Consider the following 11767-nt stretch of genomic DNA (forward strand, 5'->3'; position numbering starts at 1 on the left):
GTTGGAGAAATGCCCAATAAATATTATATTATATTATACCTTTGTATTCAATAAAACAGAGGAATTCTCAGGAGAACAAGTCTGTATAAAGGTTTGGCATTTACCCTGCATATTTTGAGGGAAAAGACAAATAAAATTCAATTTACTAGCATATAACTCCCTCATTGTTTTGTTTTTTTTTTAATCCAGAAATTGCAGCTGGAACTGCATTATGAAGTTTCTTTTCTGTCAGTCTTAGAGCATGTTTTTGAGTAAATTCAAATGTAAGTAAAGTAAATTTAAAATGTGTTTTGCCTGTTGTCACTTTTCTTGGGTGTTTGAGCTTCGCTGTGCAAAATGTACATGTGGACAGTTTTCACATTCGTCTGCTGAAGGGGGAAAGTTTCTCTGTGCTCACTTTAAATCTGAGTGTACATACCAGACGATTGTGTGACATCATAACAGCTTTAAAAGCCACTCAAAGCCCAACATGCAACTTACACATGTGATATGGTAATGTCAAACTTCCAGTGCACATAAATTGAGAATGGTCTTTTCATAGATGTAGGAAACATCTTGTGTTCAGACATCATAATTTTGGAAAGGAAACATATTAGCATATTTATAGATTCTGGATTTTTCAATGAGGAGGAAGAAGCAAATGTTCTATTGCGAGTAAGAATTTATAAGTAGTTCATTGAACCTTTTTCAGTTCAGTACAAATTAGGATCTTTGACCATACTGACACTTGAATGAATTTAAAAATGGGTCACTTCATTTGTGAGATAGTTACTGAAGGAAAAGTAAATCTAAATATAAACATGTATAAATCCCTCTGTCACTTGTAGGCTAATAAAAGTGTGTGTATCCTTTCCTTAAGTTACCTTTGCAGTTTACTTATAAGACTCTTACTTTGTTATATGTGAGTTGGATTTGCACTTGGGTAATGTAGCCCATCCAGTATTATGTTAAAGTCATTCCTTTAATTAATGTTACAGTAATCAAATGATAAACTTCTATGGGAAGAAATGAGGACATTTATTTCTAAGACCATATGCTTATTAAAGCTGCATAGACACATAATTACAGATCTCTTTCAGTTATATTTTATGAGACAGATAAATACTAGTTATACTAATTAGTTTACCTACATCTACTCCTTCTTCCTTATTGAGAAATCCAGAATCTGGGAATATGAAACTATTTCAGAAGTTAAACAGCTGAAAACAAATGTCCTCTACTTCAGGGAAGGGTGTACTCTCAGTATGTACATATGAAGTTTCAAGTTTCCTTATCATACTCCTGTAAGTTGCATATTGGACCATGACTATAATATTCAGATTAAAGGAGCGCACAAAGAAACTTTCCCTTCTTGCTCACTTCAAACTGCTAATACGTGGGGATATAATTAATTACGACTTAGCTGCTGGTTTTGTGGCACATACAAAGATTGTCTATCCAGGCGATGACCTTATATAACAGGACGATATAAGAACAACTCTGATGGGCCTTTAAAATGTGGTCAATGTGAGATTTTTCCATGTATGAGTTCAGTGACTTGACTGAACTTGCTGCTGGCTCCACCCTCCATTACTCAGCCAGTCTACTACGTGTTAGGACTGGTGCCTTTAACTTCCAAGCATCTCGGGGAGAGGAGGAAAAAGTAGAACTTTACCCCGGCCCTTATCTGGAGCAGTAAACCAGCCGCACAGCCGTCGCGAGTTCGTCAATTTGAAACTTTAACCGGCGTCTTCTCCTGCAGAGAAACTCTCCTGAAAAAGGCAGGTTTCATCTGCATTTTCCGACTTGGATTAAGTTCTGTATGGAAACAAATGATATTTGAACCCGCAGAGAGGAGCGGAGAGAGAGGAGGTGGGTGTCGGATACAAGACATTGTGTTTCTGTGCTTGTTCTTTTATACACGGATCTCGGATACCAGGCCTGTTTGTTAACAAAAGTGGAGCAAAAAAGTGGAGAAAAATCTTTTTTTTGCTGTCGCTGCTGCCGCTGCGTGAACTAAATCTCATTCAAGTTCCACAGATATCTTAAAGGTTTAATCCGGAAAGAAAAAACAAGTTTCTTGAGCGAAAAATAGGACACAGACGCAGAAAAACACACAAGAAACACAAGTGATATTAAAGTTATGGCGTTGAAGGCCAGAGTGTTGTACGACTTCCACTCTGAAAACCCAGGGGAGATCTCCATAACAGAGAATGAGCTGGTGACTCTGTTCAGCGAGGAGGAGCTGGAGGGCTGGCTGGAGGGGGAGAACAGCAAGGGGGAGGCTGGCCTCTTCCCTGCCTCCTATGTGGAGATCATCAAGGACCACATCACCTCCAACACTAACAACAATGGCTTCTCCTCGCCCAAAAAAGCCATGCCACCTACCCAGACCTCCTTCGCATCCTCTGACTCCCAGTGTCAGAGAGGACTTGGGGCCAGTAGCAGTGGTAGTGGAGGAGGCAGTTTCCATACCAGTCAGGGCAGTGATGACGACTGGGACGACGACTGGGATGACAGCTCTCCTGCTACAGACGCACCTCAGAGTCTTGGTAGCTCTCCTCCTATGTACCCGGTGACCACCTCCTTGCCTTCACGGCGTGGGAGCGCCCCGCAGCATCAGCAGCATGCCAAGAGCTCGGCCACGGTGGGGAGGAACCTCAACAGGTTCTCCACCTTCGTCAAGTCCGGAGGGGAGGCCTTCCTGCTCGGGGAGGCCTCAGCATTTGTTAAGGACGGGGACAGGATCTGTGTGGTGATGGGGAAGCACGGGCCTGAGTGGCAGGATGATCCGTACCCGTTCACCTGCACCATTGACGACCCCACCAAGCAGACCAAGTTCAAAGGCATGAAGAGCTACATGTCCTACGGACTGACCCCGACGCACACAAATGTACAAGTTAACCGCAGGTACAAGCTCTCCTCCTCCTCTTCCCTCTTTAGGGGCTTATTTCCTCACCGGATCCTCCAGCCCCCATACTCTTAAAATGAATGTTTCATTCCTGTGGCCACAGTTTTTCCCACAAAATAGCAAAAACAGAGTCAATTGGACTTTTGCCTGCTGGAGTCCTCAGAAATCTCCACTTTCCGCTCTAAGATTCCCTCTGCACCTTTCAAATTGTTTTCCTGTCAGTAGGTCTGTCGTTTCAAATCAACATTTACTCACTTACATCTCAGTTTCCACTTGGCCCCACTGAGAAAACGTTCTGCGTTTCCCTTTCCTCCTTCTTTTCCTCTCATTTCCCTGCCATTTACCTCACTTCCTAATCTCCTGAATTCCCTCTAACCCTTTCATGACCCCCCCCCCCCTTCTTCCTCCATCCCTGCAGGTACAAACACTTTGACTGGCTGTACGCTCGCCTTGTGGAGCGTTTCCCCGTCATCTCAGTGCCCCACCTGCCAGAGAAACAGGCCACCGGACGCTTCGAGGAGGACTTCATCTCCAAGAGGAGGAAGGGTCTGATCTGGTGGATGAACCACATGATCAGCCACCCTGTGTTGGCGCGTTGTGATGTTTTCCAGCATTTCCTAACATGCGGGGCAGATGAGAAAGCATGGAAACAGGGCAAGAGGAAGGCGGAGAGGGACGAGCTGGTCGGTGCCAATTTCTTCCTTACGATCAGGTAGGGGTGTGGGTTCGAATCCTTGATCAGACTCTTTGTTTTTATTACAAACTTATATAATTAGTATAAAAAGCATTGCATGTTTGAATAAACTGAATTTAACAGATGTTTCCAGCTGTGACTTCTACACCCTAATAATATAAGGAGTAACTGTTGTGGACTTGAATTTCAGAAATGTTTAATTGATTTAAAACACCAGGTTTGATGTCAGACACTTGCAGAAGTCACAGTGTTCACCGGCCATCAGCAGCCCTCACATACAGATGACTGTTGTAGATAAGAGCAGAGGCCGACATCTACGCAATTACCAGCAGAAAATAGAGCAGAACACAGTGCTGCTTCAGCCCACATAAGGTCATCGCCCAGTCACCTTCTTAATCTTATCATGGCTCTGTTGTCATCACTATGACATGCTTGCACTACATTTATAACCCAGTACTGAGTGCATTAAGGTCTGGCGCATTTGCAGGAGATCATAAAAGGCATGCTGGGAAATGTAAGTAATCAACTAGCTGAAGTAGGGGTATAAAGATGTGGCTGGTTGAGGCATAGAGTGTATACGAAAACAATAAAATTACAGCACTTAACATAATGTTCCAAATGTTGCATATTAATGATGAGCAAAGGGATCAACGGAGTAACAAGAACACTCAACATTGTAATGCGTTTCTTTTTAACTGTCCTGCAGAAAAAAAACTACCTTTGTGAAGCTTTGAATATCATATTTTCGTTTCGTTGTGTCAGTGACGTAGGAAGTTTGTGGTGTTGGATTACATCATAGTTTATTTGTCCACCCACTTTATAACGGTATAAAATTAACCACTGAGTATATTTGCCCTCTAAAAAAGACGCTGTTATCAGTTTTCTTTGTTTCAGTACGCTGTAAGTAAAGGCTTTCATTAATGGGAGTGTCTGATCGTGAAAGAAAGATAACCAGAACAGAAGAATAATCTGCTCTCACTTGTTTGTGTTAAAAAAAAAATGATGTAATGTGTGACTTTCAAAAGAAAACCACAAGGTCTAAACAGACTGTTTTCCCCCCTCACATTTCTCCCTCAGCACGCCTGCTGTCCCTCTGGACCTCCAGGAAGTGGAGAGCAAAATCGAAGGCTTCAAGACCTTCACCAAGAGGATGGACGAGAACATCGTTGTCGTGAACACCACCATCAACGAGTTCGCCCGCAAACAGATAACGGGGTTCAAGAAGGAGTACCAGAAAGTGGGACAGTCCTTCAAACTCCTGGCTCAGTCATTTGAGCTGGACCAGCAGGCCTACTCAGCGGGCCTGAACAAGGCCATTGCCTACACTGGAGAGGCCTATGAGGCGATAGGAGAATATTTTGCTGAGCAGCCACGCCAGGATCTGGATCCCATTTCTGACCTGCTGGACCTCTACAGAGGACATCTGGCCAATTTTCCTGACATCATCCATGTACAGAAAGGTGGGAAAGTGTGTGTGTGTGTGTGTGTGTGTGCGTGTGTGTGTGTGTCTGCAAGCAGTGACAGTAGCACAAAAAATGCACTAAACTCCCACATGCTTGCAAGAAATCAATCAGATGCAGGACCTAGCATACTCCTCTTCACAGGGAAGTTAGCTTCAAGTGGAGGTGGTAGGGACTGAGTGGTCAGGACTCTTGCTCACAGATGCCTCTGTAGGGTGGAGGGTTTGAATCTAGGCCTCTCGCCATCACTTCCCATGCGGCAGTAAAATTCTGTGAAACAAGAGACTCACAGTTTTATTTATTTAACTTGCACTAAAAAAAAATAATTAATGATGCTTCTAAAAGCCATCCAGCCCACAGCCTCCCTATCTATTAATCATGTCAATATAAAGGCAAAGAATATACAAAGACCCAGATTCTGACTGTTTCCTAACCAAGGGCAACATCTGTTTTCAGTTACGGAAGTGCAGTGTCAATCTGGGTCGAAAACTGAAACCCATGGTCAGTCCATTGTAACGCTCTGGGTACTGTGAGAGCTTGTACTCGTTCATTTGCAAACACACAGAAACACACACTCACACAGTCATGTACAAAGGACTTGCAGAGGAGTTAGCTTGTTAGATCCCTGCAGGTTGGGAGGAGGGAGTTGCTCCTGGCACACAAAGTCCTGACGTTTGCCAAACCTAGAGGCACTGTTTCTATAGTCCACTGAGCTCTGTTCTCTAGATACAATCACAGCTCTGAACTATGGAAACACTGCTTGAATCCCAATGGTCTCTGAGAATGACATGACTTCACCCACTTTCTGATTGACAAATAACACTTTGTTTAATGCCCCCCAAAGAACATAAACATCGAAGAACATGAACATCTCCATCACTTCTGGTACACTGAAACACACTGTTCCTACTATAAAGTTGGAGTAAAAAACCTTTCTGGACTTGCATAATATGTGTCTCTGTGGAACATGATCTCATGGGAAAATTGTGTTGATTTGTATTTTTACTATAAGTAAATGAAACATGATGAAAACTCATCACGACTTCATCTTAATCGTGAAAACTGACCCCGAACGTCACCAAACTGATCTCATGGAATTCATAGTAATGTCACACGATAATGAATCATTTGTGCTGTCATAGAATATTATACAAAGCATTGTCATCATTATTCTTGCGTACAGTAGAATTTTCATTTCAGAAAACCTTAGTTACTTGTGCTATATGAGAAAACAAATGCGATTCTGGGTAGGGAGGGGAACAGCAGTCTTTCTTCTGTCTGTTTTTTTATTTCAAAAACATAGATTGTATCCCAACGAAAAAAAGAAATATACTTGGATCCTCACCCAAAGCTAATCATTAGTTAGCCCAACTCGCTGCCAAATTCCCTTGAAATCTGTCAAAAAGTAGATATTCTGATTCGTGCCACTTAAAGAAAAAGACCAAAATCATACTGTGACTAAATGATTGCAAGTGCATTGATAAACAAGTTTATGAATTACACAAAGGGAATCGTTGCCTCAGATTTCAGTCCAGGCTGAAAGCACAGACTCTGAGTAATCCACCACTGCTGTCATAGCAGAGCCTGCTGAGTAACACCCATGAACTCATCCCCACAATGCAAACTCTGCACTGCTGTCATAGTTGTAAAATAGCTATCTTTAACACAAGATGGCCCATTTAGTCACAGTTTCCATAACAGTTAATTTGGTGAAGGGCCGTCATTAAGAGAAGGCTTAGCTTTTTTCTAACATAATAAACAACTGGGGTTTATTGCACTCTTTTGACTCAGCACATCAAATGAAACTAGACTCCCGAAGACATTAACCTTCATTCTTCTCTCAGCAGCTCTACATTCCACAAATATCCATCTATCTCACAGAGGACCGAAATATTTCTCCAGTAACAACCCAATTGCTCTGGCACGGGAACATTTCAGCGCATAAAAGCTAGAAAACAGCTGCTGGGACACCTAAGACGGACAGCTTTGTTGACCTAAATGTCCCTGTACAGTATCGTCCATCTTTGCTAGTTCTGTCTGTGAGGTCCAAGGTTTACATCTGATTTGAATGAGCGGAGATTCCTGGGCCTCATGTCCTGTGTTGCCCTGGGACTGCAGGAATGCAAAATGGAGCGGTTTCAGGATTAGTCTCCCCTCCTCCTCTTTTCTTCTCCCTCTTTTCCTCCTTCCTCCTGGTGGTTGAAGAGAAGAAGGAAGAAGAAGAGGGGAGGGGTGTATGTGTGTGTGTGTGTGTGAGTGTGTGTGTGAGAACGTGGTGTGTGAGGGGGGCTCAGATAGCTACAGAGCTGTACAAGTTTCCCACCAGCCAACGGTACAGGACTTCAGATTACAGCTCCATAATCATCTTGGCAGCAAGGAGAGCAAAGTCCAAGTTGATTTCAGTTCACTAGTGTGCTTGTGCCGGTATGTGTGTTTTCCATGTGTGCGTAAGATGGAGAGAGAAATCTAGAGGGAGAGAAGGTTGATGAGGTGAGGAAGGAGAGTCGTACCAGGCTACAAGCTGGCTCGTCATTTCCTTCACATGCTGCCATGTCAGAGAGCGTCATACTGTGTTCCTCTTCATCTGTTTTTCATAGGTCATGTCTGTCCTAGCTGTACTTCCTCCGAAAGTTTAGTCACATTAACTAGATGTTCTGAGTCATATCGGGGTGTTGGGAAACTTCAGACAAACTTGGAAAAAAATTGCAATGATCAGCTCTTTTATGTATGGAAAAAAATGACACTTGGTCAGCTTGGAGAATTTAGAGGTCAAACCTTCCTCCTCTTACTTTTTAACAGTAGGTTTTACAAGCTTACTATTTGGGTTAAAAAAAAACTTTGCCTTTTACCCTTTTCATTTCCTCTTTCCTTTGAATTTCTTTCCAAATTCCTGGCGTCACTTGTGGGCTAGCTTCTAGCTAACTGTGACTGAATGCTCTCTCAATGAACATTGCTTTCATCTGTATTTCAGAAAAAGTGATTGCACTTTACTCTCCATACTGTAAGATAAATGAATATAGATCTGCAGCCCTTCATATTCAATTTAAAACCCTTCATGACAACAATTTACGACGAAGCCAACAACTATTTATTTGTTAGCATTCAAATCAGCCAGCCCAGAAATGTGCTTATTATACATCATAGGCCTTTTTCACAGAAGATACTTCATTCGCAGTAGGAGAAGCACTCTATGACCGTCAAAATGTCTGCTGTAAAAACTGTCCATCTGTTTTAACCGTACCCCCCCATGTTGACCCACGCTCGCTTCTTACATCTCTCAACTTTTTAGGTGAATTTGCTGTCCTCCAAAAAATGTCTCTTCAAGAAATGGTTTGACACAGATGCTTATTCACTGTCTTGCAGAGAGTTAGACGAGCAAATTGAAACACTCATGTCTATAATAAAGCCGCAGCCAGCAGACCGTTAGCTTAGCTTAGCATAAAGACTGGAAGGTGGAACAGCTAGCCTGATCCTGTCGAAAGGTAACAAATTCCCCTATCAGCACTTCCAAAGCTTAAAAAGTCAGGCCTTGTGCTATATGTTAAATTCTTACAAAAAACAAACATGAACAACAATATTAAATCAGTTTTTGAATTTTGCCATCCCTGTCCAGACAAACATTGAGAACTATGTGTTACTGCAAGGTTATATTTCAAGGCTGCATTTTTAATTTTTTCCTCATCACAATGTCGAAGTGATTTTGAAGTAGGTTTTTTTCACCTAAAAGAAATCATGAGGTCTTAATTTATTTGTATACATTGTACACCTGCCACACTTTTTCAGTCTTCTCCTTCTCTTTCCCTCCCTCCTTCCATCCCCCCTTCCAGGTGCACTGACCAAGGTGAAAGACTGTCCAAAGCAGGAAGGTGAGCTCCACAACCGCTGCAACATTATTTCCTGCGCCACGCTGGCGGAGATTCAACACTTCCACCGCACACGTGTACGGGACTTCCGCTCGCAGATGCAGCATCACCTCCGTCAGCAGATCGGCTTCTTCCAGAAGATCACAGCCAAGCTGGAGGACGCGCTTCAGAGATATGACGACGGCCAGTAGGAAGAGAGGGAGAAGCTGGACTACAGAGGCCATTAAGAAGTGGGGGGAGGCCTGAAGAGGGAAGCAGACAGGGTTGATTGATGGATTCATCCTGTAGTAATGGAGAACATCTTAGCGACCTGTAAGAGAGAAAACCTTTGAGACTTGTGTTGTCATGGATTCTGGGCATGGTATGAGTGTTGGCAGAAATATACCACTCTGTAGATAAATATAGGCCACTGCACTGTGGAATGATGACAACTTCTTGTATTATCTGGACAGCTCTGATGAATGTACCAGTAACAGGGATTTTACTGGCGCTCCAGGCACGTCTTGCATCTCAGCAGGACTGTGCAGATATTAAAAACAGCTGCTCTATATATGACGGGGCTGCCTCTCGTTTCCTGGTTTGAGGGCCTTACTACTTCATGGAAACCCTCCATCCGGGAACACGGTAACCCAACACAACGTACACAGATATGAAATTTCCTAAATCGCTTAAACTGGATCTTTTAATGATTGAAGAATCCGTTATCGCTAAATGTCATTGTTTTTACTTGAATTACCTGTTCAGTATTGGTTTTAATGGGACGTGACAAAATTTGATTGTTGGTGAATATGGACAGAGGCAAAGTGGGCATATTCTACTCTGCTGACTCAGTTTAGTTGTTAGATTTTTATTACAGCTTGAAATTTGAACTACTTCTGATGTCTAACATCTCTCATACAACTCAGATGGTCTGTCACATCTTTACTACATTGAAGTCTCAAACCCAGCGTTGTTCTGCATTTTAGTTTGTGCCTTGCCGGACGTAAAACAATAGTGGATTGAGTTCAGCCTGGTTTTATTTTTCTGACTGACTGACTGCTTGTTCTGAGAAGTCACCAGTTCTTTTTTTTTTTCTTTGGGATGTTTGACTGAAATCATCTGTCTTTTTGCTTTCCCTCAGCCAGAGGTCAGAGGTCAGGCGCAGGGCACAGATACTTCAGTGTTTCCTGGTGTGGAAGCTTTGAACCCATGTCTTCCAGTTTAAAGCCACTGTGTGTTGACTTTTTATGTGATTATAGTACATTTTAAATCCTTCTGCAGACATAGATTTTTTATAACAAATGTCAGACAATCATGGTGAAAAATGTGGGCAGTCACTGTCTAGCTTTTAGCCCATTTATGTCAGTCTCGCTTAGGTGGATCGGCGGCAGATGTTGTTCTCGCCTCTACCACAGTGTCTTTTTTTTTTTTAATATATACTTACACTTGGGAGCGCCAAAGTCAGAAATATTTTGTCTACATATAGTGGCTTTAAGTTTGGTTTCTTTACTCTTTATGCTAGCCTGCTACTTCAAAACATTTTTTTAAACCAATCAGTAACCAAAATAAGCTCACAGAACTGTTTGTTGTGAGTCCCCAGTTGATTACAGTATTTTTGTGGTTAAAGTATACCACTCTCTCTCTGTGGTAATGAATAAAAATATAAAAATACCTACAGCCAGAAACTTTTTGAATAAAAGCTGATAAAAGCTTAATATAATCAGCAAGGGGGCCCAAGATGAGCACTTATCAGACAGCCAGAGGGAAGTTCATGATGTGGTAAATTTAGCCAATATGCTCCCAAAGGATATAGGAAAGAAACTGAGATATTGATCGATAATTGAGATAATAAACTGAATGCATTTCAATGGTTTACACTGTAAACATATCCAGTGCTGTCAGTTTTCCGCTCACATAGTATTTCTGATAAATGTTTCAATCGCAGGTGTGACATGACATTCCTTTCCTGGGAGATTATTTTAAACATTTATAATAGTGGGAGCCACCAGCCTGGTTGTCATAATTTACTATGATGAAAATGTTTCTTAACGCTTTTGATGTAACAGTGGGACAGCATTTCAGTAAATACATGAAAGTAGAATGTGTTTCAATCATTTAAATCTGCACAGGCTTATTGTTGACTGTTTTCCTGAAATATAACTTATAGTTTCACTTGGCCTGTTTTGTGTCTTTAATTAAGTCTTTTTGTGATTAGTAATATTTTGCTTATATTCCAGGATATTCTTTATTTTTTGCTGTCACATGTAAATGCCATAAACACTGTTTACCAAAATCAGAAAAAAAGCCCTGTTCTGATTAAGAAACATCCTGATTTGCTATTAAAACCCAGAACACCACAGACTATTGCTAACATTTCTAACTCCAAATTTTTTTATGTTAATTAATTTGTGTAAGAATAAATGACAAAATCCACATACAGTGTTGTATTTAAAAGGTTATTACACTAGACAATAAAATTAAAAACACAATGTCACTAAGGGCATGACAGTGCCACACGAATCCTGCTGCAGTACAGTTCAGATCAAGTTTGAGTACTAATATCATATCAATCTGAAATGGAGAAGAGCTTAATGTCCGTCAGGTCATAAAATCACTTTCTCACTTTGTTGTTAAAAAGCCTCGAGTGCCATCTCTCCACACTTTGTACAAATTATTCTAGAAATATGATTTTTGTTGAAGTTCGGCCAGTGTGAAAGAAATGTGTTCTATATTCTGTGTTGTCAGTGCAATGAGAAGCATGTTATCACTTGTTTTTACTGCCTAGGCAGCAGCAGTCCGATCCCTGATATCTGACACCAGAGTTCACAGACTGCAGGTCAGGTTACCGCAGCCGCAGGCCCTCCATTATTTAGACTTGCCT

The 11767-nt window shown here is 41.7% G+C and overlaps 1 protein-coding gene across 1 annotated transcript; it reads left to right on the plus strand.

Moving 5' to 3' along the window:
* Nucleotides 1–1605: 1605 nt before the first annotated feature.
* LOC130186671 (sorting nexin-18-like) lies at nucleotides 1606–11058 on the plus strand. The gene is made up of 4 exons (XM_056403920.1): nucleotides 1606–2889; nucleotides 3309–3602; nucleotides 4662–5044; nucleotides 8872–11058. The coding sequence occupies exons 1-4, from the start codon at nucleotides 2123–2125 to the stop codon at nucleotides 9096–9098; spliced, it is 1671 nt and encodes a 556-aa protein (XP_056259895.1). The 5' UTR covers nucleotides 1606–2122; the 3' UTR covers nucleotides 9099–11058.
* Nucleotides 11059–11767: the final 709 nt, after the last annotated feature.

This window comes from Seriola aureovittata, chromosome 18 (genome assembly GCF_021018895.1).
Source record: "Seriola aureovittata isolate HTS-2021-v1 ecotype China chromosome 18, ASM2101889v1, whole genome shotgun sequence".
NCBI classification, from domain to species: domain Eukaryota; kingdom Metazoa; phylum Chordata; class Actinopteri; order Carangiformes; family Carangidae; genus Seriola; species Seriola aureovittata.

Bases quoted from the DNA above. Each gene is read 5' to 3' on its own strand.
- LOC130186671 (XM_056403920.1), top strand. From the start codon at position 2,123: ATGGCGTTGAAGGCCAGAGTGTTGTACGACTTCCACTCTGAAAACCCA. The intron at 2,890-3,308 runs GTACAAGCTCTC...CCATCCCTGCAG, and splicing joins AATGTACAAGTTAACCGCAG to GTACAAACACTTTGACTGGC. The intron at 5,045-8,871 runs GTGGGAAAGTGT...CCCCCCTTCCAG, and splicing joins CATCATCCATGTACAGAAAG to GTGCACTGACCAAGGTGAAA.